At 43.9% G+C, this 21316-nt stretch overlaps 1 protein-coding gene across 1 annotated transcript in view; it reads right to left on the bottom strand.

The window, feature by feature from the left end:
* UGCG (UDP-glucose ceramide glucosyltransferase) overlaps positions 1 to 21316 on the bottom strand; it is a 116431-nt gene that overhangs the window by 33747 nt on the left and 61368 nt on the right. The window contains exons 3-5 of the mRNA XM_086962063.1: positions 12023 to 12125; positions 11400 to 11501; positions 10320 to 10432 (exon numbers count right to left, since the gene is read on the bottom strand). Of these exons, the coding sequence (XP_086818189.1) occupies positions 10320 to 10432; positions 11400 to 11501; positions 12023 to 12125 (318 nt within the window). The remainder of the gene's footprint in view (positions 1 to 10319; positions 10433 to 11399; positions 11502 to 12022; positions 12126 to 21316) is intronic.

Below are 21316 nucleotides of genomic sequence, written 5' to 3' on the forward strand. Positions count from 1 at the left end.
AAACCACAACTGGTACACTTTAGTCATAGTTTCGTACTTTTATCACTGTGTTTTCACTTTTAAAACATACACAATCACACCTAAATTGTGTCAATATCACAAACTGATTGAGGATACGTCAAACCATCTGTTTATCAACTGAAAATAACGCAACCCCTTGATTTCCACTCCATGTTACTTTGGTCACTTTTAATTCCCTTGTAATCAATTTCGCTTTGACAATACTGAAAATGTATCACCTACAATGAGCTCAACAAATTCTCTCAAAGTTCAACCTCGAAAATGCAATACACTCTCCAAAATCAATCTAGACTACATCACATAATAGGGATTTGGTAGTTAATGAAACCCGAGAGGCCTAGGTCCAAGAAGTGGGTGATAAACACAGCTGCTTCTCAAAGCAGCAAGAGGCGATAAAACAATGTCTGCAACTAAGAACTTCTACAGCCCTACAAGGACCAGAAGCAGTCTTCTAGTCTGTCAATCGTGAAACAGAGTGCTGATGGTTTAAGGAGGAGGCCCATGACAGGTTGAGTGGATGCTACTATCAAGGCTGACATTTCCTGATCACTCACTTTTGCAGTGGGAGTGAATTCTTCTTATTCACTTGGAAATGGGCTTATCCAAGAATTCTTTCTAGTCCTGTCTTTGGTTCAGAAGACAACTCCTGGGGGCACGCAAACAGCAACAGAAGTCATGAAATGGGACCAAGACAACAAATGCAGGTCACTTGTTGATACAGACCTACACGACTACTGCAGCATGTGCACTCTTAACGCCAAGCCTTTGTGGGAGAGTTTTTATTCATTTTGGTTCTACAATTTATACATGGCTTATCTCACAGATCTAAAAATATGTAGGTATGTAAATGAGAAATCAGCGCGAATGTGGACTGCAGCACACTTCCAACCTTGCACTAACCTAGAATCACAACCATGGCATGTGTTCAGTCTAGGTTCAAGGAAAAACACACAAAAGAGTAAATCAAGCAGGGGAGGTATGTGGGAGTGAACCACCAAAAGGGATGAGCGTACGTTTTTGTTTTGGCTGCCAGAGACCTCAATTCTAACTCACTGAGAGTTAGACTCAAATTTGGCATTAGACCCAAAGCTTTAAATGTGCCTCTAATAAGAGCTTCAATTGAGAGCGGAGCAGCTCCTTGGAGCTTCTAGTGTCAAACCAACGCAGAGAGAGCGAGCCCCTTTACAGACCTCCTCAGTTAATCAGAGTCCCTTTGGATACAACAGAGTGCTGCACTAACAGTTCTGCAAGCCAGGATTCAACTTTAGTGATAGGTCGTTATTTTATTTATTTTGTTTTTTTTTTTTCACGGACGTCATGTCTCGTAATGATATTGTGGTGACCATTTCTGCAACATCACTTCTTGTGATGTGTGTGAATATACCAATTAGTTCTCACGCCTAAGAATTCTTAAAACTTCAAGAGCTAGACTACATGGTGCTAAGAATATATTCCCCAGCGTGGTCCACAATCCAGTGCTATTCGAGGGTTAACGGTGAAGGACGTGTTTGTGTGCTCTGTTGAACAGACATTTATAGTCTTCGGTTTAGTGAACAGCTAAACAAAACCTTCTCAATTAAATCTGTTGCCCATGGGCACCTGCCTGAAAATGAATTTACAGAGATTAATTGAAAGCCAATTAAAGCAGTCATTATTCTAAACTTTCTTTACATTGCTTGAGTAGGTCTTAAAGTATTCAATGTACATCCTAAAATGCTAAAAATGTTGTTCCGCCTTCAGGTTTAGTTGAAGCTGACCAATTACTTGGCACCATTTATCAAAACCATAAGTCTCTCGTCAGAGGTCCAGTTGAGGATTCTCCAATCTGCCCCCTACTCCATTTGAGGCCAAGCAGATGTCTATCTCAACAGGTCAAGGCACTGTTTATCATCATATTCTTACTTCTGGCCCCATAGGGAGACTGCAGATCTGAGCAATAATAAACAATTTTGAGAATTTAATCACAACCCTCAGCTTGGAGGATAAACAGAGGCCAAGGCCAATATTAGGATATCACTTCCGTTAAAAAAAAAAAAAAAAAACACACACACACGAGCGCTAGCAAATCAGAAGAGGTATTTCTCCGGAAACAAAGTCATGACAAATAGAAGTGCTTTGTTAGAAATATCAGGTTGATCCCAGATGTGGTGCGGAAACCACAATTAGCTCCTAATAACAAAGCTAATTAAGGCGAAGGAATAGGGCACAGTAGCCACAGGGTATGGCCTTAAGGCACAATGGAAGACAGAAATCAATTTTAGGTCTCGCCAGAGCCAGCGTGCATGCGCTTATCTGCGAGGCATTATGTAAGGGCTTTAAACTCTGACCATATGCTCGTGCGTGTGTTTTTTTTTGTTACAGGCTATTGGCCTTTGCATGCGTCTTTCTAAGAAAGACAGCACGCAATTGGCCAAAGGCGGGGGCATGTCCCGCCTTCTCGCTTCCCTGGCCTAGGGCGCACCACTCCCGGGCTTGTTTAGGTTGAGGTTATACAGAGCTTGCTGGTCTGACTCTTCCCACGCTTTGTTTAGGGCGTGTGCCATATTTGTTTAGTTTGCTCCGGGCGGCCCTTGCTTGGTGACTGGAGTGCTAGGGCACTTGATTCCAGTCCCGGCCGAGACAGCCGCAGCTGCGAGCACCCCTTGGCATGGACTCCATTTCCTGAGCTGCCTTGCTGCTTGCTAATAGATGCTGTGTGGAGTGTGCCTGTCCGTGTGAGCTACCAGAAGTCTCCTGAGACTAGTGCAGCAGCTCAGTCACTGATCAAAGCCAGCAGCACCGACAGGCAGATCTTCTTTCTCAGTCTCTGGCGCACACACACTTTTTTCCCTGCTATTTTTCCCCTTTTGAAACCTGGTGAAGCTTTTCTGCAAAATTGGCATCCAGTGGCATGGGCACCTTGCATCCAGGAAGAGGACTGTGCATGCCTGGACTCCGTCCCGCGGCGACTGCAGCACACGAAGTGCAGGCAGTACAGAACTCCCAGCAGTAAGTTGCGCTCTCCACTGGAGTGCATGTGTATCTTTTTAACAGGGTACAGGGCTTGTGGGAATGAGGTGGTGTTGTCCTGCTTAAGAAGTCAGTGCTGAACTTTTTTTTTTTTAAGGCAGGGCACATCTGCAGCATTGCGGCAGCTTCCTGGCCGAACATGACCAGGGCCCCCGGAGCCAGGAATGGAAACCACTCTACTCCAATTGATGACAGCTCCTGCCTGGCTCTTCTTGCCTCGGAACTGAGGCCGCTCATTCACAGAGTTCACCGGACGGAAACCCCAGGCGTGGGGTCACCCGACTAATTCCATCATAGAAGAGAACCATTGCATCCTGCTCAAGGTGGTGAGTGTCAGGAGTGTGGGGCAGCGGCCCCAGATGCTGGGCAGGGGTCACACTGTAGCTCTCAATCTCTCCTTACAGGCACACTGAGCTCCCGGGTGCAAGCACACCGAGTTCCAGTGCACGTTAACTTAGTTCCCTGCTCAGACACTTAGCCCCCATGTCCTCTGAGATCACCGTATATGTGGTCTGGACACCATGTGAAGGCACTCTTAGATCCCTGCATATGTCCTGTTAGTTCCGGGCCTGTGTTCTCTTCGACTCCCCGTCCATGCACTGTTATCTAACAGTACGGGTACTTTACAGGCGGGCTTAGCTCCCCCTGCATGCACGGTTATCTAACCGTACGGGTACACTACAGGCAGGCTTAGCTCCCCCTGCATGCACTGTTATCTAATCGTATAGGCACTCTACAGGCGGGCTTAGCTCCCCCTGCATGCACTGTTATCTACCTGTACAGGGACGCTTAGCTCCCCCTGCGCAGTAATGTTATCTATCCGTGCATGCACTCTCCAGGTACTCTTAGCTCCATGTATAGCACTATTTTGTCGTACAGGCACTTTCCAAGCAATCGTACCTCCCTGTACAGACAGCACTGCTATCTACCCGTACAGGCACTCTCTGCGAACTGTACAGTACGGTTAACTGTCTGTAGAGGCACTCTTCAAGCAACCTTAGCTCCCTGTACAGTACGGTTATCTGCCCTACCTGTGCAGGAACTCTACAGTCTTAGCTCCCCCTGCATGCACCGTTATATAGACCTGTAAGGGTACGCTCCATGTACTCAGCTCCATGTTCAGTGTTGTTATACACTCGTACATTCACTCTCCAGACAATCTTATCTCTCTGTACAGTACTGCTATCTACCCGTACAGGCACTTTCCATATACAGGCAATCTTCCTTCTCTGAACAGAACTGTTATCTACCCGTGCATGCACTCTCCAGGTACTCCGCTCTATGTACAGTACTGTTATCTACCTGTACTTGCACTCTCCAGGCAGTCTTAGCTGCCTGTACAGCATTCCTTCTACTCCCTCTAGGTCCTGAAGCGAGACTCTCTGCTGCTGTAGTCGTTGCTTGTTTTAGAGAGCTGTTTACTTTTATTCTAGTGATCCGTGGATGGTGGATTCAGATTGAATGCAGCTGTTCACTGCAAGGCTCAGACTTGGATTATTTGTAAAATTTATTAAGAAAACAGCTTTATGATGGCCGCATAAAAAATGGTATAGCTCTGTTGACTTGCATCGAGGCACGTGTCTTTGTGCTTTAAAGTGCCTTACAAGGTGTCCATAAATGTTTACTAATGCAAACATATATTTATATATCAGACTACTTGAACTAGTGTGTAGCAGCTGTATAGCTCTTCAATTCCTGGCTGCCCAACACCCAGGAAAATGTGCTGCATGGCTAAACACTTATAAGGTCCTAAAGGCTAGACCTGTTGGCTATGCCAATGCTTGTTTTCCTTTATTTCTTAGTATTTGACACAACAACTCCTGTAAATAAAGTGGGCAGGCTAGCACCTTTCATTGGCTTCTTTTTCTTCCTTAGTTATCCAAAACCGAGAAAAATGTTCTTATATAGACACAAGAGCATTACTTACAGATGTAAACATAAACACATGGATTTCAATGACTATCGGTGCTTTTAAGATGCAGTGCCAGTCACAGTTAGAAATTGTACTGACAGCTCTTTGGCAATTCAGTTGTTTAGCTTACCTTACATCAGATACTTTTGTGCAAATCTCTGAATGAGACCCGTACAAGAGAAGGCGATTAACATTTTCCCAATAAAAACAATTTGCACTCCATCTACCTTAACAAAACTGTGAGCCATTTAGCCATACTACATTTGTTCCTTTGGCTGAGGCACGACAAATGCAAGAAGAAACTTTTTTTTAGACTGTCCTTATATATCATGCAGACCACTTCTTGGACAATAGGTCTCAAGTCAAGTCAAGTCAAGTCAAGTCAAGTCAAGTCAAGAGATTTATATAGCGCGCTACATACCCATAGGGTCTCAAGGCGCTAGAAGAAGGGTGGGGAATTACTTGTCGAATATCCAAGTTTTAAGTTGTTTTCTGAATGCTAGGTGGTTCTGAGTAAGGCGAAGGTGAGTGGGAAGTGAGTTCCAGGTTTTAGCTGCCAGGTAGGAGAAGGATCTACCTCCCATGGTGGTTTTGTTGATGCGAGGTACAGTGGCAAGGGCTTGGTTGGAGGATCGTAGCTGACGGGAGGGGGTGTAGAAGGACAGTCGTGTGTTGAGGCATTCGGGTCCAAGTTCGTAGAGTGCTTTGTGTGCGTGGGTTAGGAGGCGGAAAGTAATCCTCTTATTTACGGGGAGCCAGTGGAGGTTTTTCAGGTGACCAGAGATGTGTTCTTTACGCGGGATGTCTAGTATGAGCCTGGCTGAAGCGTTCTGGATGCGTTGGAGTTTTTCTGGAGTTTTGCGGTGGTACCGGCGTATAGTGTGTTTCCGTAGTCCAGGCGGCTCGTAACCAGTGCGTGGGTGACCGTTTTTCTAGTTTCGGTGGGGATCCAGCGAAATGTTTTTTTGAGCATGCGGAGAATGTTGAAGCAAGATGATGAAATGGCGTTGACTTGTCTGGTCATCGAGAGTGAGGAGTCCAGGATGACGCCCAGGTTCCGTGCGTGGTCCGTCGGGATGGGTGCTTTTCCATGGGCTTCTGGCCACCAAGAGTCATCCCAGGCGGAGGGGGAGGTGCCTAAGATGAGGACTTCTGTTTTGTCTGAGTTCAGTTTCAGACGGCTGTGCTTCATCCACTCGGCTACTTCTTTCATTCCTTCGTGTAAGTTGGTTTTGGCGGTGTTAGGGTCTTTGGTGAGTGATAGGATCAGTTGAGTGTCATCAGCGTAGGAGATGATGTTGAGGTTGTGTTGGCGTGCGATGGCCGCAAGGGGGCTCATGTATACGTTGAAGAGGGTGGGGCTGAGTGACGAACCTTGTGGCACGCCGCAGATGACTTCAGAGGCCTCTGACTTGAATGGTGGGAGGCGGACTCTCTGGGTTCTTCCGGTGAGGAACGAGGTGATCCATTCCAGTGCTTTTCCTTGGATTCCTACGTTTCTGAGGCGCTGTAGAAGGGTGCTATGACAGACTGTGTCGAAGGCAGCGGAGAGGTCGAGGAGGATGAGGGCGACTGGGTCTCCATTGTCCAGTAGAGTTCGAATGTCTGTTGCTGCGATAAGTGCGGTCTCAGTGCTGTGTTTGGCTCGGAAGCCGGACTGTGAGGGGTCGAGGGATTTGTTGGTTTCGAGGAAGGAGGAGAGTTGGTTGTTGACAGCTTTCTCGATGACTTTGGCCGGGAATGGAAGAAGCGAGATGGGGCGGTAGTTTTTGAGTTCGGTGGGGTCAGCTGTGGGTTTTTTCAGAAGGGCGCTGAGTTCAGCGTGTTTCCAGCTTTTCGGGAAGGTGGCGGAGTTGAGGGAGCAGTTGATGACATCTCGGAGGTGTGGCGCTATGATGGAGTCTGCTTTGTTGAAGATGTGGTGAGGGCATGGGTCTGTGGGGGATCCTGAGTGGATGGAGTTCATCAGGCGGATGGTGTCCTCAGTGGAGATTGGGTTCCAGTCATTAAGGATGTTCAAGGGGGGTGAAGGTCCTGCAGAAGGTTGGGTGGGTTGGTCTTCGGGTCGGTTGTCGAAGCTGTTGTGGATGTCTGCGATTTTGTTGTGGAAGAAGGAAGCTAGGGAGTCGCAGAGGGCTTGGGAGGGGGTGATGTCGTTGGAGTTGGCTGATGGGTTGGAAAATTCTTTGACGATGTTGAATAATTCCTTGCTGTTGTGGGCGTTGTTATCTAGACGGTCTTTGAATGCGGCTTTCTTGGCAGATCGGATTAGTTGGTGGTGTATGCGGGTGGCGTTTTTGAAGGCGTCCCTGGTGCTGGTGTTTGTGTCTTTTTTCCAGGCCTTCTAGAGGGAGCGACAGTGTTTCTTCGATTTCTTAAGATCATCGTTGAACCAGGAGGCGTTTTTGCTGCCTGGTTTGCTTTGACGTTTTTTCAACGGTGCTAGGATGTCGGCGCTGTTGGATATCCATTGGGTGAGGTTAATGGCTGCTTGGTCGGGGTTTGAGGAGTGGGCGGGGGGGTTTAGAAGAAGCGATGAGGAGATCTGGTCGATGGTGATTTTGTTCCAGTTTCTTCGCATGGTGGGTTGAGGATGGTTGTGGATTGTGGTCTTATTGTAGGTGAAGTGAACGCAGCTGTGGTCCGTCCAGTGAAGAGCTGTGGTGTGACTGAAGGAGACATGTTTGCTGGAAGTGAAGATAGGTTCGAGTGTGTGACCTGCAATGTGGGTGGGGGTAGTGACCAGTTGTTTGAGTCCGAGGTTGGCAAGATTGTCCAGAAGGGTGGTGGCGCTGCTGTCGTTGCTCTTTTCCAGGTGAAAATTGAGGTCTCCCAATAGAATGTAGTCCTCGGAGGGGAGGGCGTGTGGGGTGATAAAGTCAGCGATGTCGTCACTGAATTGTGCACGGGGTCCTGGAGGCCGGTAGAGGAGGGTGCCTCTGAGTGTGGTCTTGGGGTCGGTGTGGATCTTGAAGTGGAGGTGTTCGGCGCTGGCAAGGTTGACGTCTGAGCTGGTTGAGATGCGGATGGAGTTCTTATGGACGATAGCGATGCCTCCTCCTGTTTGCTCGATGCGGTCCTTACGGATGATCTTGTATCCTTCCGGGATGGCAATGGCGATGTCTGGGGCTGAAGAGGCATTCATCCATGTTTCGGTTAGGAAGGCGATGTCCGGTGAGATGGTGTCGAGTAGATTCCAGAGGTCGATGGTGTGTCTGTGGACCGAGCAGGTGTTGAGCAGGATGCATCTAATAAATACAAGTAATGCAAGTAATAAATGCATGCAGATTTTGAGTGATTATTATTCCATTCAAGAACCCCCTGTTGATCATGTGATGCATACAGTGATGCATATTGTAGCAAGCAATTTCATAACTATACTTTTATTTATGTAAATGCGTTTGTATTTATATAGCGCCTTCTACCCGGAGGTCTCGTAGCGCTGTATTCATACCGCTGTGGAGCCCTTCCTGGCTTTCCTGTGAAATGTCCACTCCTGGGCACCCCCAAGGTGATGCTAGGCATCCAAGCGCTGCTGGGGCCGTTGTGGAGATTAAGCAAGCTATTGCCCAGAGTCACAGAGTGGGACCCATGATTTGACTAGGCACCAAGGCGAGAATTATCAGGTCCGGGGAAATTGTGTCCAAGAGCCGCCGAGGCGGGAATTGAACCCTGGTCCCAGGCCAGACCTCTGCATCAGGGTCTGCCGCTCTATCCATTGAGCCACACATCTCCACTAATTTATGACTCTAGAACATGGTGAAAAACACACAGAATGACGTTTAGTGGAGCAAGGAAACAGTATGTGCTAATGTGCCTCGGGGTTGGATCATTTACATAACCTAAAGTGCACACAACGGGTCAACTTTCAAGACTGCTGAAATGTATGTTCGAAAAACCAATGCAGTTTTTTTTTTAGAGTACAAAAACCCTGTGTCTCCATGGTGTGTTATGCAAGGCAGTGTTGTCCGTTCCTCTGAGGTACGTCACCCAGTTGAGCCAGCACTTGAAGGTTGCTTTGGAAGTGTCCTTCCAATTGGTGAATACTATTTTAACTGCTGCTGTCAGCAGGCGGTCTAGTAGGTCCCAATCCTGTTGAGTCTAGCTCGTTTGTAATAAATGCGGTGGTAAGTGTAGCAAAGACATCTTTTAGTGTGCATCCTAGTGTTTTATTTAGGAAGGTGAATAAAATGGGTTCAAACTCCACCGAGATACTACCACTCTTTGGGTATGCTACCCTCTTTTCTCTCCATCTTGATTTCCTACTTCTTCCCCCTTTCACACCCGCCTTCTCCTCTTGCTGGGACAGTGGATGGGGGGGCAGCCAAGCATAGAATTTTTCGAACCAGTCCTTCCAGTAACAGAACCAAGTTGGGCTGCTACCCTGTACCGACAAAGCGTTGATGATTATATGTTATATGTTGTTTAGAAAAAAATCAAAAATATATTTTTTTTAAAGAGTACAAAAACCCACAGAATGTGCCAAGTACCTTGTTGCTGTGATTGGTATAGTCTTACACTGTAGTGTAGACAAACAACTTCATGTTTAGTCTTACTGATAAATAAGATTACGAGCCTGGTCTGAGTCAGTGGTACAGTTGATTATAAGAGTGCAGTCCACAGAATGTAAAATTATAAGACTGAACTTGTGGCATTTTCTGCAACTAAGTTGATTTCCATTTGGTCAAACGCTGCACATAAACAGTAGGCATACATGCACACAAAACGTCTTCCATTGACTCACATTTGTCTTATAAACAAAGCTCATGACTTGAGAACATATCGATTTATTTTAGAAAGCGACAAGGATTAACTTTCTCAAAGGAAATGTAATTATTAACTCAATCTCATGTGGGGTGACTCATGCACTAGGTACGTGAAATCAAAATTTAGTTAATCAGTTACATTTGGGAAAAACTTTAAAATTCAGCAACTAAAGGACTCGTCTAAAACACAGGATAGCGGAGTAAATTTTCAATATTTTTCCCAAATGAGCTGAAAATATGGTAGCTCAACCGTCACCCCTCCCACCCCCACCCACCCACCCCCTTTCCACCCACCAGATAGAAATGACATCTGATATTCACATGCTCAGTCCTGGCCAATACAAGTCATCCTTAAACTGCAGCAATTAAAATAAAGATAGAAACGTTTGGGTCTATAATACCATGTCTGCCAGTTTGCACCTCTCTGCTGTGTGATGCAGTTTGAGTGACTTGAAGGGTTTTCCTTAACATAACTTTATAACAGAGAAAAACACAAACCTGCCAACTTACAGAGGATGCATGAAAACATATCTAAATTGACAAGCAAAGACCATTTAGCTTTTGGCAAGACTCACAATGTTGATAGGTCAAGGAATTTGTAACATGCTCACCTGTTCTAAAGTTGCAGCAAAACCCGGTCGGTCAGCCACGTACGGCAGCCCATGGACTAATCCGACTTTTTCCGTCATCTGGTTAGCCATATCAGTCAATGTGTCTGGTTGCACTGTGCAAGGAAAAATATTTTGGTTGACTATTCAGTTCAGTACTTGAGAATGTAATCGACTTCATGGCAGTGGATGGCAACATCTAAGTAATATAGTACAAATGTCTAAATGTGTTCATTTAACCCTAAAGGTGTGTACTTCTTAAGGAGCACATCTAAAATCTTAATTTGCCTGGCGCTTACTTACAGTTAACACGGGAATCATAGTAACTGTAACACAAAAGGAATATTCAGACGATTGTCCCATTGGCTTTGCTGCAAATGCACAAATACCTGAATGGCTGGCTGCATTTCAGAACAGAAGGGGAGAGGCTTGATCAACAAAGATCTTTCCAAGAGACTGTGTGAATTACACTTCAGAACTCGGGAGCATTTCAGTTCTACACTCTCTGAGACTTCGGGACAATATCTGCTGGCTTAGTGCACTTGTGGTAGGAATGCAAATGGTCTTGTTTCTTCCTGTGTTCAAGGGAACAAAGAAGTGATTCCAATATTTACCTGGGTGCCACGATCTGCAAAGGTTTCTGCTAGATTGCAGTGACCACTGTTAGTAATGGAGAAATGGAGATATTTGTGAGGGAGGTCCCCTGCTATAATTGTGAACATTTTGTGGTGGAGAGGTGGTTAGATCTTTGCTACTACAGACGATTATCAAAGGGAATCTGCCAGTTTTAATTCTGGGTCAAAAGGCACTACTTCTGGGGAAGAACTAAAGAAGTTGCATCAACTAAGCAACCCACACACTCGCTGTTTACCGCTTGCAAGACCTATACTGAAACAACGGTGGCATGAAATGAGTTTACAAGCAAAGAGACACCGATCACACATTAGGATCATTAACCTATGTGCTTTTAAACAACCTGTTCTCTCTATGCAGATTTCACAGTGAAGCGCCGCATTAGCAAAAAGATTCAAACAAACTTAACATTATTCGTACTACCACAACACAAACAAACATTGAACTCACCTCTGATTCCGCTATCACATATCCATATCATATCGTACTTGGCTACATCGTACCCTGGCATTAAATTATTTATTTTGGGATTAATGCCAACTTTTTTCCCACCTGTGGATTTAACCAGTATTCAAGGTTAGAAGCATTAGTCATAAAGAAGCATTTCAAACTTGAAAAAACTATTTTTCTGCAAAAACTTTCCCGTAAACAGTAAAACTAATGTACATAATGTACATGTGCAACGACTTTACAGTATCGGAGCCCCTCCAAAAACGCTCAGTTCACACAGTTTCTCTGCCAATCGACTGCTACAGCACTAACAGTTCACAGAGCTTAGTTAAAGGTTAAAAAAACATTACATCGAGTTTCTCGTGGAGCCGCACACAAAAAAAGCCCTAAAGCAGTAGGTGAAAAAACACAGAAGAGGGAAAACCTGCTGAATTGTTTTACTCAATTAACAAGTAAGAACTGCTTACATAGCACTAATCCTACTACAGGTCTGCATCATGAAAATCGAAACAGAAAATATGCGTAAAATTACAGGCCTCCGGGCATCTGGCCAACTGGAGTAGCAGAGAGCTCTCTCTGGCCCTGTTCAAACCCGCGGCAGCTCAGCCAAGAAGCATGCTTACCTATAAATAATCTTGCATCAACATGTGGATATTTGCCAAGTAGCTTTTTACACACATCAATAGCTGGATCGTCATGATCTTGTACACAGAGGAGAATTTCAAACTGAGGAGAAAATGGAGAAAATATCTTGAGATGAATATGCATTTTAAAGAGGCAGTTACTTGTAACATTCCTTCTAAACACCCACTATAGACGTGCCTTAATTTTAAAAGTAGCTCAAACAAGATTTTGGATCAAGAACCAGAATAACTTCGTTTCTCATCCAAAAAAGGGCAAATGTACGTTGGCTGCTTGCAGAAAAGCTCGGAAGTACAAAAGTTACAGCATACATTTTTGTACAACGGTCATCGCCCTAGAAACTAAGCCACTAGGGTGGGGCCATTTCATGCTACTATGTCTGCAAATTCAATACCAAACATTTTAAAATTAAATGTGTCATTAGGTAAAACAGGGGATCTTGCTATAAGATACCCTAAATTAAGTTACTCCTGCACATAGACCACGCCGGGTAGCCTTTTTTTTTTTAGATGCTTGCTGATCTCTTCTATGAGGACATGCATATGAACTAGCAGCACCACACAACCAGCAATGGTGGAATAGAGTCCCTTGGAGTTCATACAAGCGAGCGCCGAGGAAGCTGATGAGCAGGCAGTGCTGCAGCGTAAAGCGTGCAAAAAATGTTTACTACATGCTTACTCTCATTTACTCCTCTAACCGTACTGGGCCCTTTACAATTAGACAAACTGCAGCGCTTCCATTCACCACAGAGGCAATAATCCTCTGATGAATCTTTGTCCGCCGATAGAAGGGGTGGAAATTAGGGAGACCAAACTCCATGTCAGTTGTCCAATGAGGGCCATGAATTGACAGCCAACAACCAAGGTAGCTGATGAGCAGGCAGCATTCTACTCCACTGTATCTGCTGCAGAGCTAGAGACATTACTACTGATAACATGCATGAGGCACCCTTGAAATCCTCCTGCAGCCATTTGCAGCAAGGGGCTGCACCCGTCCTCTGGAGGTTACCTGCAGGGTCCACAGGGTCCTATTTCCCATATCAAAGGGGGTTGTGATGAGACTCCTGGAGGCCTCGCTGCCTCTGCACCCGTGTTTATAACGCCATGGGAGCAGAGGCAAAGCCTTTCCTCATTTGCCTGGGAGCCAAACCCCTTCATTTGCATGAAGTGATGGCCCCAGAAGTGAAGACACAGGCGATTTGTGGAAGTTGACACTGTGGAACTCTGGGCAACCTGGCTAATAAAGCCTCTATAAAGTAAATGCATCTATGTTACCGTACAATTATCTGTACAGTGAAATTCTATTATTTCTGTGGTGGTGTGGAGATTTCAGAGTTTTTAATTTTTTATAGTTCTTTTTATTGAGCATAAAACAGACAATACAAGTACAGTATGGAGGAAGAAATCAATGGTACAGAGTAATTACAGTTTGGTCAGTTCTTGAGTCATTACTTGTGAGTTATTACATCATTTACGGCGACAGAGGGTCATCATGGGTGTGAACGCTCGGCGGGGGGCGGGGGGGACAACAGATCTTGCCTCATTACACATTTCAATAATTCCAGATGGAGGAACATTTTCGGGGGCACCCTCGTGCCATGTGTACTGTCTTTTCCCTAAACATGCACCAGTCCATATTCACCTTCCAGGCCTCTATTTTGGGTGTGAGTGTGGCTCCCCATAATTGTGCGATATTCCTCTTTGCTATCATCAGACCCAGTGTTACCCACAGAGTGTGCATACTGTTGAGGTCTGTGGGCTCCCACACGTTGAGGAGGCATTTCTTTACTTCCGGGCGAATAGTAAGAGCGAGTACCTCACTGAGGATCTCGTGTATTTTGTGCCAATACTGCTGAATTTGTTCGCATTCCCACAGTATATAGCGACCACATAGTCTCCTACAATCCCCCTTCTCCGCCCTTATGCAAACATTTTTTACTTCTACTCCGGCAGCAGAAAAAACATAGTTAAAAACAGTACAAATAATTAGAGCCTGAACACGCTGTGTGTGTACGTAAACCATTCCAGAACCTTGACTTCATTTTGTTGTTCTGTTGATTATTCTCGGTTGCGGTGAGCTTTAATCATTCTTTACTATTCTTAATATTTCTTTTCAGATGTTGGTAGGGGAGTGTTTCATTTTCAGATTGTGGTATGTTTGTATTACTAGTACGCTTTAACTTATGAGCGACGCCTTTAAAAAATATGAAAATGAGAAGGTATGAGAGAAATGTTGGTGTGCTGGTAAAGTGCTTACCTTTTTGGCGTGATCGAGGTTGATTTGTTTTCTATTTTCGTAATACCTCTACTGTGTGTGAACTGGTTGGTCATGGAGGCCACAGTGTGCACAGAACGTGGCCCAGTGAGCCAAAGTGGGATGCACGTCACTGACGGAGAGAGGGCAAGTGAGTGTTTTCACTTGGGTCATTATTAGGCATTGTCACTGGAGTGTTATGAAGACCTGAATGCATTTTTTAAACCTCTGTTTATCAAGGCAAGAATGTAGAGGATCCCGGGACGCATGTGGATCACCTTTGAGCATACTGCGAACAATGCCAATTTTAGGTCTGGGTTTTGACACTGCAGCTGTGAAGCAGATCTATAGCTTTATGAGCACCCTTTCACACATCGGATTTCTACAGTCTTTCAACCATTGGCTTGAGACTTTGTCAAATGCCTGTTGCTTCACCCAGCGGAGTATTTTTCTCCCTCTCAATGATAATGGCTATTTGGGTGTATCCTCCCACCTCCTCTCCAGCGCTAGCACTGAACTTAGAGGTGCACGAGCCACTCAAAGCTTGATCCGGGCTCGAGCCTGAATCCTGGCTCAGCTCGAGGCCCAGTTGGAACCAAGAGCCAACAACGAGCCCAGCTGACATCTGCATGTCTGCCTCCCTCCCTCCCTCCCTCTACCCAGGGTATGGTGTTACGTCCGGAGCAAATTAACAATCAGAGGGGGGAGAGAGAGAAATCAGAATGGATTCATTCTCCCTGGGCATATTTAAATAAACAGTTAGAATCCACTCCTTGAGATTAAGGGTGTCTCCTCCACAGTGGGGAACACCTTTATGTTTTTAGGTCCACTCACACACCAACAGGCCCCTTGGTGGCATGCTTCATCATCGGGGTCATCGTACCCCTCTATGGGGTACGGCGTGCTGCGACCTACGGAGACGTGGGAGCACTTGTTAGACTATGTGTGGTGTTGGTGAGGGGGTATTTTGAATAAATGTGAGTGTATTGTGGGGTTTGAGAAATAGTGATAGTTAAAAAGAACCTGGCTCGTGGGTTGACTAAAAATTCTTTAAATACTTTTTAGTCAAGGTCCTCTCACACACCAAGGGGCCTGTTGGTGTGTGAGGGGACCTAAAAACATAAAGGTGTTCCCCACTGTGGAGGAGACACCCTTAATCTCAAGGAGTTACGTCCGGAGCTGCTGACTTTGGAACTGGGGAACCAGGTTCGAGGCATCAGGTCAACATCCTGTTATTCTGGGCAAATCACTGAATCTCACTGTGCCTATAAAGAAATCATTGTGAAGTTGTGCAATGGTGCTCACTAAAGCACTTCAATATTTTGGTTCAAGTTCGTGCTAGATGAAAACTTCAAAAAAATGCACAAAGAGGTAAAAACAAAAAATTAACATACAAAAGGAAAGACAAATAGATACTTATTTGGTGGCAGATTTGTACAAATTGAAACCAGAGAACATGGATAACTCGCGGCTTACCCGTGTAATCTTGGGCAATTATTTTATTTCACCCAAACTCCTTTTTCTTCATTATTGCTTAAGAAAGCCTTTTGAAATATGCGAGTTCAGAATACTAGTTGTATGAGACCTATTATGTTTGAATTAATAGTTGCTCTATAATAATCTGGACCATGTGTAGGGTTTACATGACAAATGTCTTACCTTTTAGTTCACGATCACGTTCAATAAATACTTCGGTGTATTGCTATAATGTGACGTATTAATGTCAAAGCTACCACATGCCAAAGCACTTACTTGAATATGGAAGAGACTTTGCCATAATTTAAATGATGTTTGTTGTTTGATTTACATAGCAAACATTTTCACGACCAGGCTCGAAGACTGGCTTCAAGAACAGAGCCAGACCCTTGGCTCGGCTCAGCTCTCCCTGTTAATTTGTTGGCTTGCCCACCTCTAACTGAACTGCATTGACGACGTCTTCATAACTAGAAAGACTTCAATTAGGCCTGCCTTTCGGTTCTTGTCTGGCTTTATTGTGCTTACTCTGTATGTGTTAGCACACTAACACAGAATTTCTAGCTTTGGCAATTGCCTACAACAGGAAGAATTTCAGGGCCTGGACATCAAAAAATAGGTTAAGTGGCTACTTTGAGGATGCCATTCGGCGAGGAAGATTTGTGAGAATATGACACATTTTGTATTGTAATATCGATGGATTACTGTCCTGGGAGATTTACATTTTTTTTTTTAATTAAAGGAGTCTTTCGTTCATATTTATAATTCAAGAAAATAACGCAATAACATCCACAGATGAGGAGGCCGCCGAGAACAATGGGCAGTCTTCTGTTGTAGTAATGAAAAAAAGGTCGCAAAAGGAAATACTAGCTGTAGATATGGCGATCTTGTCTTGTTTTCACTGTAAAATTCCCAAGTGTGAAGCAGAAAGGCCACCGAAGACCTCTTCCATGCTGGAGGGGACCGCTAAGGATTTATTTGGTCGCTCTTTTCTTATGAGGAGAGCACCTTTTCCATAGCCACTGAGTCACTAAAATACCAGTGATAGGAGAAATGAAATCACACACTTTTGGACCATTGAGCTAGTCAACAGTCATCTATCGCTGCTGCTTGGCTAAGCCACAAGGGCTAACTACAAGAAGTAATCAGTTGTAAGAGTCCAGTTAATATTTTTGTTCATACTACTACCACCTTCACGTCACCTAACACAGGTGTAGCAAGGGGAGACAGGAATATCAAACAGAATCCAGCCTCAATGACATTGTTGCCCACTTTGACATTTATTAACAGTAATACAGGCGAGAGACTTTCTAGAAGAGCCATGGCCGCAAGTCTTAAAACGCTTGTGTCAATACTACTTATAACAAGTACTTTCAAAGGACTGGATTTTGAAGAAAGCCTGATGCAGCCAGTGAATAAAACAGAAAACGTTTGCTTCTGTACACAATGCATCTGTGCTAAATAATTGTACCATGATTCTGTGTACTTTTGGGATGTAAAAGTGCATTGTGCATTGCAATGCAATGCAAAGACTCCATAGGAAGCGGCCTGACATACCATAAAGACCATAGCATGAGGTGAAAAAAATATTCCTCTGGCTGGAGCAAAAGTCCACTCTACTTATATCGAACCTGACCTAAAAAGGTATCATTAGGGAAGGAAAAAAGTGCAAGGGGATTTCTTTTTTTAAATTTATATTTATACAGATAACAATCGCAATATCTGTTACAGGGTTAGCATAAGTTGAATAGGTGCCGTTTATACATTGGTGTTTATATAGCTAACCCCACATGTCATTATTTTGAAAGCAAGAGAAAGACAGGGAGTAAAGCCAGAAAAACAAGTGGTGAAAAAAGGGGAAGGGGACAGGCACTGAGGGAGAGAGAAAAAGTCGTTCTAAATGACATCCGACATTCTGTGAGGATGTTTGAGCTCGCATGTAGGCCCACCCGGGCTATATTTGGATGCGTCTCATTGGGTCCAAATCAATACAATTGTTTTGGTGTCCTTGCAATATCATGGGGGTTCATAAGAGTCTAGGTAAGTGTCCAGAGATCTCCACATCCCTCTGGAGAATGGTTTCCAGTGCAATATTGTCTGCTCCTCTGAGATGCTTGATCCAGTTGATCCAGCCTTTGTAGGTAGTCTTACTTGTGTCCTTCTAGTTGGCTAGGACCATTCTCACTGCTGCTGTCAGCAATAGGTCTAGTAGGTCCTTATCTTGTTCCGTTCTCTGAAGAAGAGTGTGGTGTTTTTGAGAGTTACGCCTGCAGGGCAAGAAAGCTTGCTAGGATCTGGTGAGAAGCATAGCATTGGAAAGCAGCAGTAATTCAGATGCAATACGTTTTAGTAATGGGGAATAAACAAGCATTGGCGAAGCGAATAGGTCTTGTCTATGCAAGATCTATTGGCTTTGGCAATGTTTCTTAGCCATTTTGCAACATGGCTCAAGGTATAGAAAAAAAGCTGTATGACAGCCAGCGTTGACCGTGTCATAGTGGCTTTCTTAATATATATATTTTACTTTCAGCTATGCTGCACTGAAGACAGCGCTGATGTACAATAAGGCTAAAAACCATTGACAAAGAAAATAGATCTCGCGTGGGCAAGACCCGTTGGTTTTGCAAATGCTTGTTTTCATTGAGCAAGCACATCTACACCATTGAACAGGCTACCAACATGTTAAACCAATAGGATTTTAGATATGCAGGCATTGGTGTGGTTTTTGCTGGGTGCTGTGCTCTAAATAACATTAGAGGATGATCTCTGAATTGTTCTAATATATCTTTCGAGTGTTACTGGGTGGCTATATACATACTATAGAAAGAGTCGTCCTTCAGTGGCACATATCGGCGGGGTGACACTTGCATTCAGAATACAAAGTCCCGTTCAAAGTAAATACATAAAGGTATATATTTTACGTTTCCAGGAGAGGTCTTTCAAGCACAGCATACTGTGACCAACTCTACAGGATTCCTTTTGGGATACCTGCACGTCTGCATTGATCTGAAATAAACGATCTGTTAATCTGTACAAGTCCCCCACCCTCCACCCCTTTCCTGAAATGTGAGAGCTCTGTGGTATATGCAATGGCAGTTGCCAAGAGCCTTGCAGCATCATCACTGCTAGAAGGAAATTGGTGAATTAAGGCTTCTTTGTGGACAGCCCTCAAACAAATCCCTGTCTCTCAACTTTATGGCAAGGAACACCTTTTGTAGAGAAGCTGATGTGCTACTTTAAGACAACTTTCTGTGGTATGTTCGGTCATCATGATGTAAACACAGCAGCAGTATGCATAGATGTACTCACGGCCTCACAAGGAATGAATGGCATGAAATATCACTTTGTCCAGTATTCACTTGTTTGAACATCAAAAATACCTTGAGTTCCAAACAGTCACCTCTTACGACAACCCAGGAAGAAATGTTGCCTCACTAAGTAGGGGTGCTGCACAAAAATCGAAGGTTCTTTTGCCAACTCTGCTAAATCCTTCAAGCTCATGCACCCTAATTGAGTGATACCCCTGACTGCTAAACTAGTGCACTAGTGAACTGAAACACAGACCATCCAGAGTTAACATCTGCAGCTCCAGTTCTCTCTCACTAAGCTTTTCGTTGCACATGCCCCCGTAGTAAGCCCGAAACAACTGAAGTGAAAAGTATTTTTCTGATATAACCTCTTTTCTGTGTGACTGTAGTCTACACAGCTGTCCGATTCTAGCATACATTTTGTATTGCTCACAAAGGTGATCTGTTAAGCCAGGCCACTGTTCTATAACCACCAGAGGCGCTCCACATCACTATCGAATTCAAACCCATATACTCACTGTACAACTAACCCTAGCTGTTTTGACGCTGTTTGTGATGTAAAAAACACCCTTTAACATGCAGTAAGGCCTTGCACCTAAGGGAGTTGGAAATAATGCTTGGATGGAGACTGCCAACAGGCCTGCCACTCTCACCAATTCCAACATTGGTTATCGCTATTCTCAGTTTGCAACTATTTTAAGCGCTTTGCTGAAAACAAGGAGGGATCATGCAGATTTATTTATGTATCACTTGTTTTGTTGTTTGGATCTTGTGAAGGCAGCTTCAGTCCAAGCTGTCAATTTTCTTTCATGTTTTTTTCAGAAGGATAAGCATTATTGCACAATTAACGCATATACCCTGACTACTGCGAATTGTTATGTTTTCATTAACAAGTTTAAGTTGGTTTGTGGGCTTCTGATAAGAATTAGTTATGGACATTGATTGAAAACCCTTTACACAATTTCTCATCGCAATTGGTGAAGAAACATGCTGGAGTCCATTTGTCAAAAGGCGCAAACTCCCAGGACGTATTTATTGGGGTTAAGGACAAGTTTTCGGGTCTATTTTTTCCTTGGGACAAGTAGGCCCAATCCCATGCACAAACCCCCTGGCTGCAAATGTACAGTACCACATTATGAATAAGGAAACTGCACTGTCTGCAGTTAAGGTAATATTTGTGTCCTTATGTTAATGCTGTTTGAACTTGTATTTATAGTTCATTAATGCAAAACCTCTCTTATTAGGGCGAACAACCTGAGGCAATGTTGTAAGCTCAGATTGCACTGCTGACGGTGGATCCACTGTAAAAATGTTTACACAAATTTGCAAAGTTTAACAATATGAGGCTAAATATAATACTACCAGAATGCTCTCTGATTAGATGCAAATATCTGCACAGGCAGATCGATGATCCTTTGTTTTCAAAATAAAATGTTCACAAAAAAAATGCAACTAGAAAACAATATTTTCCTAAACTACTGTGAAATCTTAGGCAAAATTTCTTTGAAGCATAATTTAGTGAAATGAGTTGATGCACAATAGTATTTCCAAGAAATATTCATAACTAAATATCAGTGCAACCAGTTACAAAATTATAGGAAACATGAAAATAAACAAGGATTGGCACAGCCAATAGGCTGGACATTGCTGGTCAGCCTTTTTTTTTATTTGTCAATGCTGGTCTTGTTTCGACATGGTTTTTTGCCAAACTTTATTGTTATGGGAGCTGCCAGTCCCTCAACCTAATAACAAACATTAGCAAAAAAACTATTATAATTTTGGTCTCAAAAAGCACACATGGGGGGGGGGGGGCTCTGGGAGGCATACAGGGGTTACTGAACTGTGGTTAAGTTTATGCAGAGATTTTGTAGCAATGCAAGTAGTTTTACTTTATGTGGAAGATTGTCTTGGTCCTTCACTGGAGATTATTGAACATCGTAAATGTAGAATATTTCTAGGTCCCTACTTTCTAGAAAAATACGTACAAACCACGGTCCAATGTACTGAGCATATGTTGAATAAAAAGAGGTCTTTTTATTTTTTAGAAAAAAAACACACATTGCCACAGTCCCTGAGCAAAACTACTTTGTGTGCCAATTTGCTCCTCGTGAAAGAGCAGACGCCGATGGATAGCTAGAAAGAGAGATAGAGAGGTAGATAGAATTTAATAAAAAAAGAAAAAGTCTTGGTTAACTCCAGATGTAATTAGGGGCCCAATTCTTAAAGAAAGTCACATAAGTG

The sequence above is a fragment of the Lissotriton vulgaris genome, chromosome 3_1, assembly GCF_964263255.1.
Source record: "Lissotriton vulgaris chromosome 3_1, aLisVul1.2, whole genome shotgun sequence".
Classification (NCBI taxonomy): domain Eukaryota; kingdom Metazoa; phylum Chordata; class Amphibia; order Caudata; family Salamandridae; genus Lissotriton; species Lissotriton vulgaris.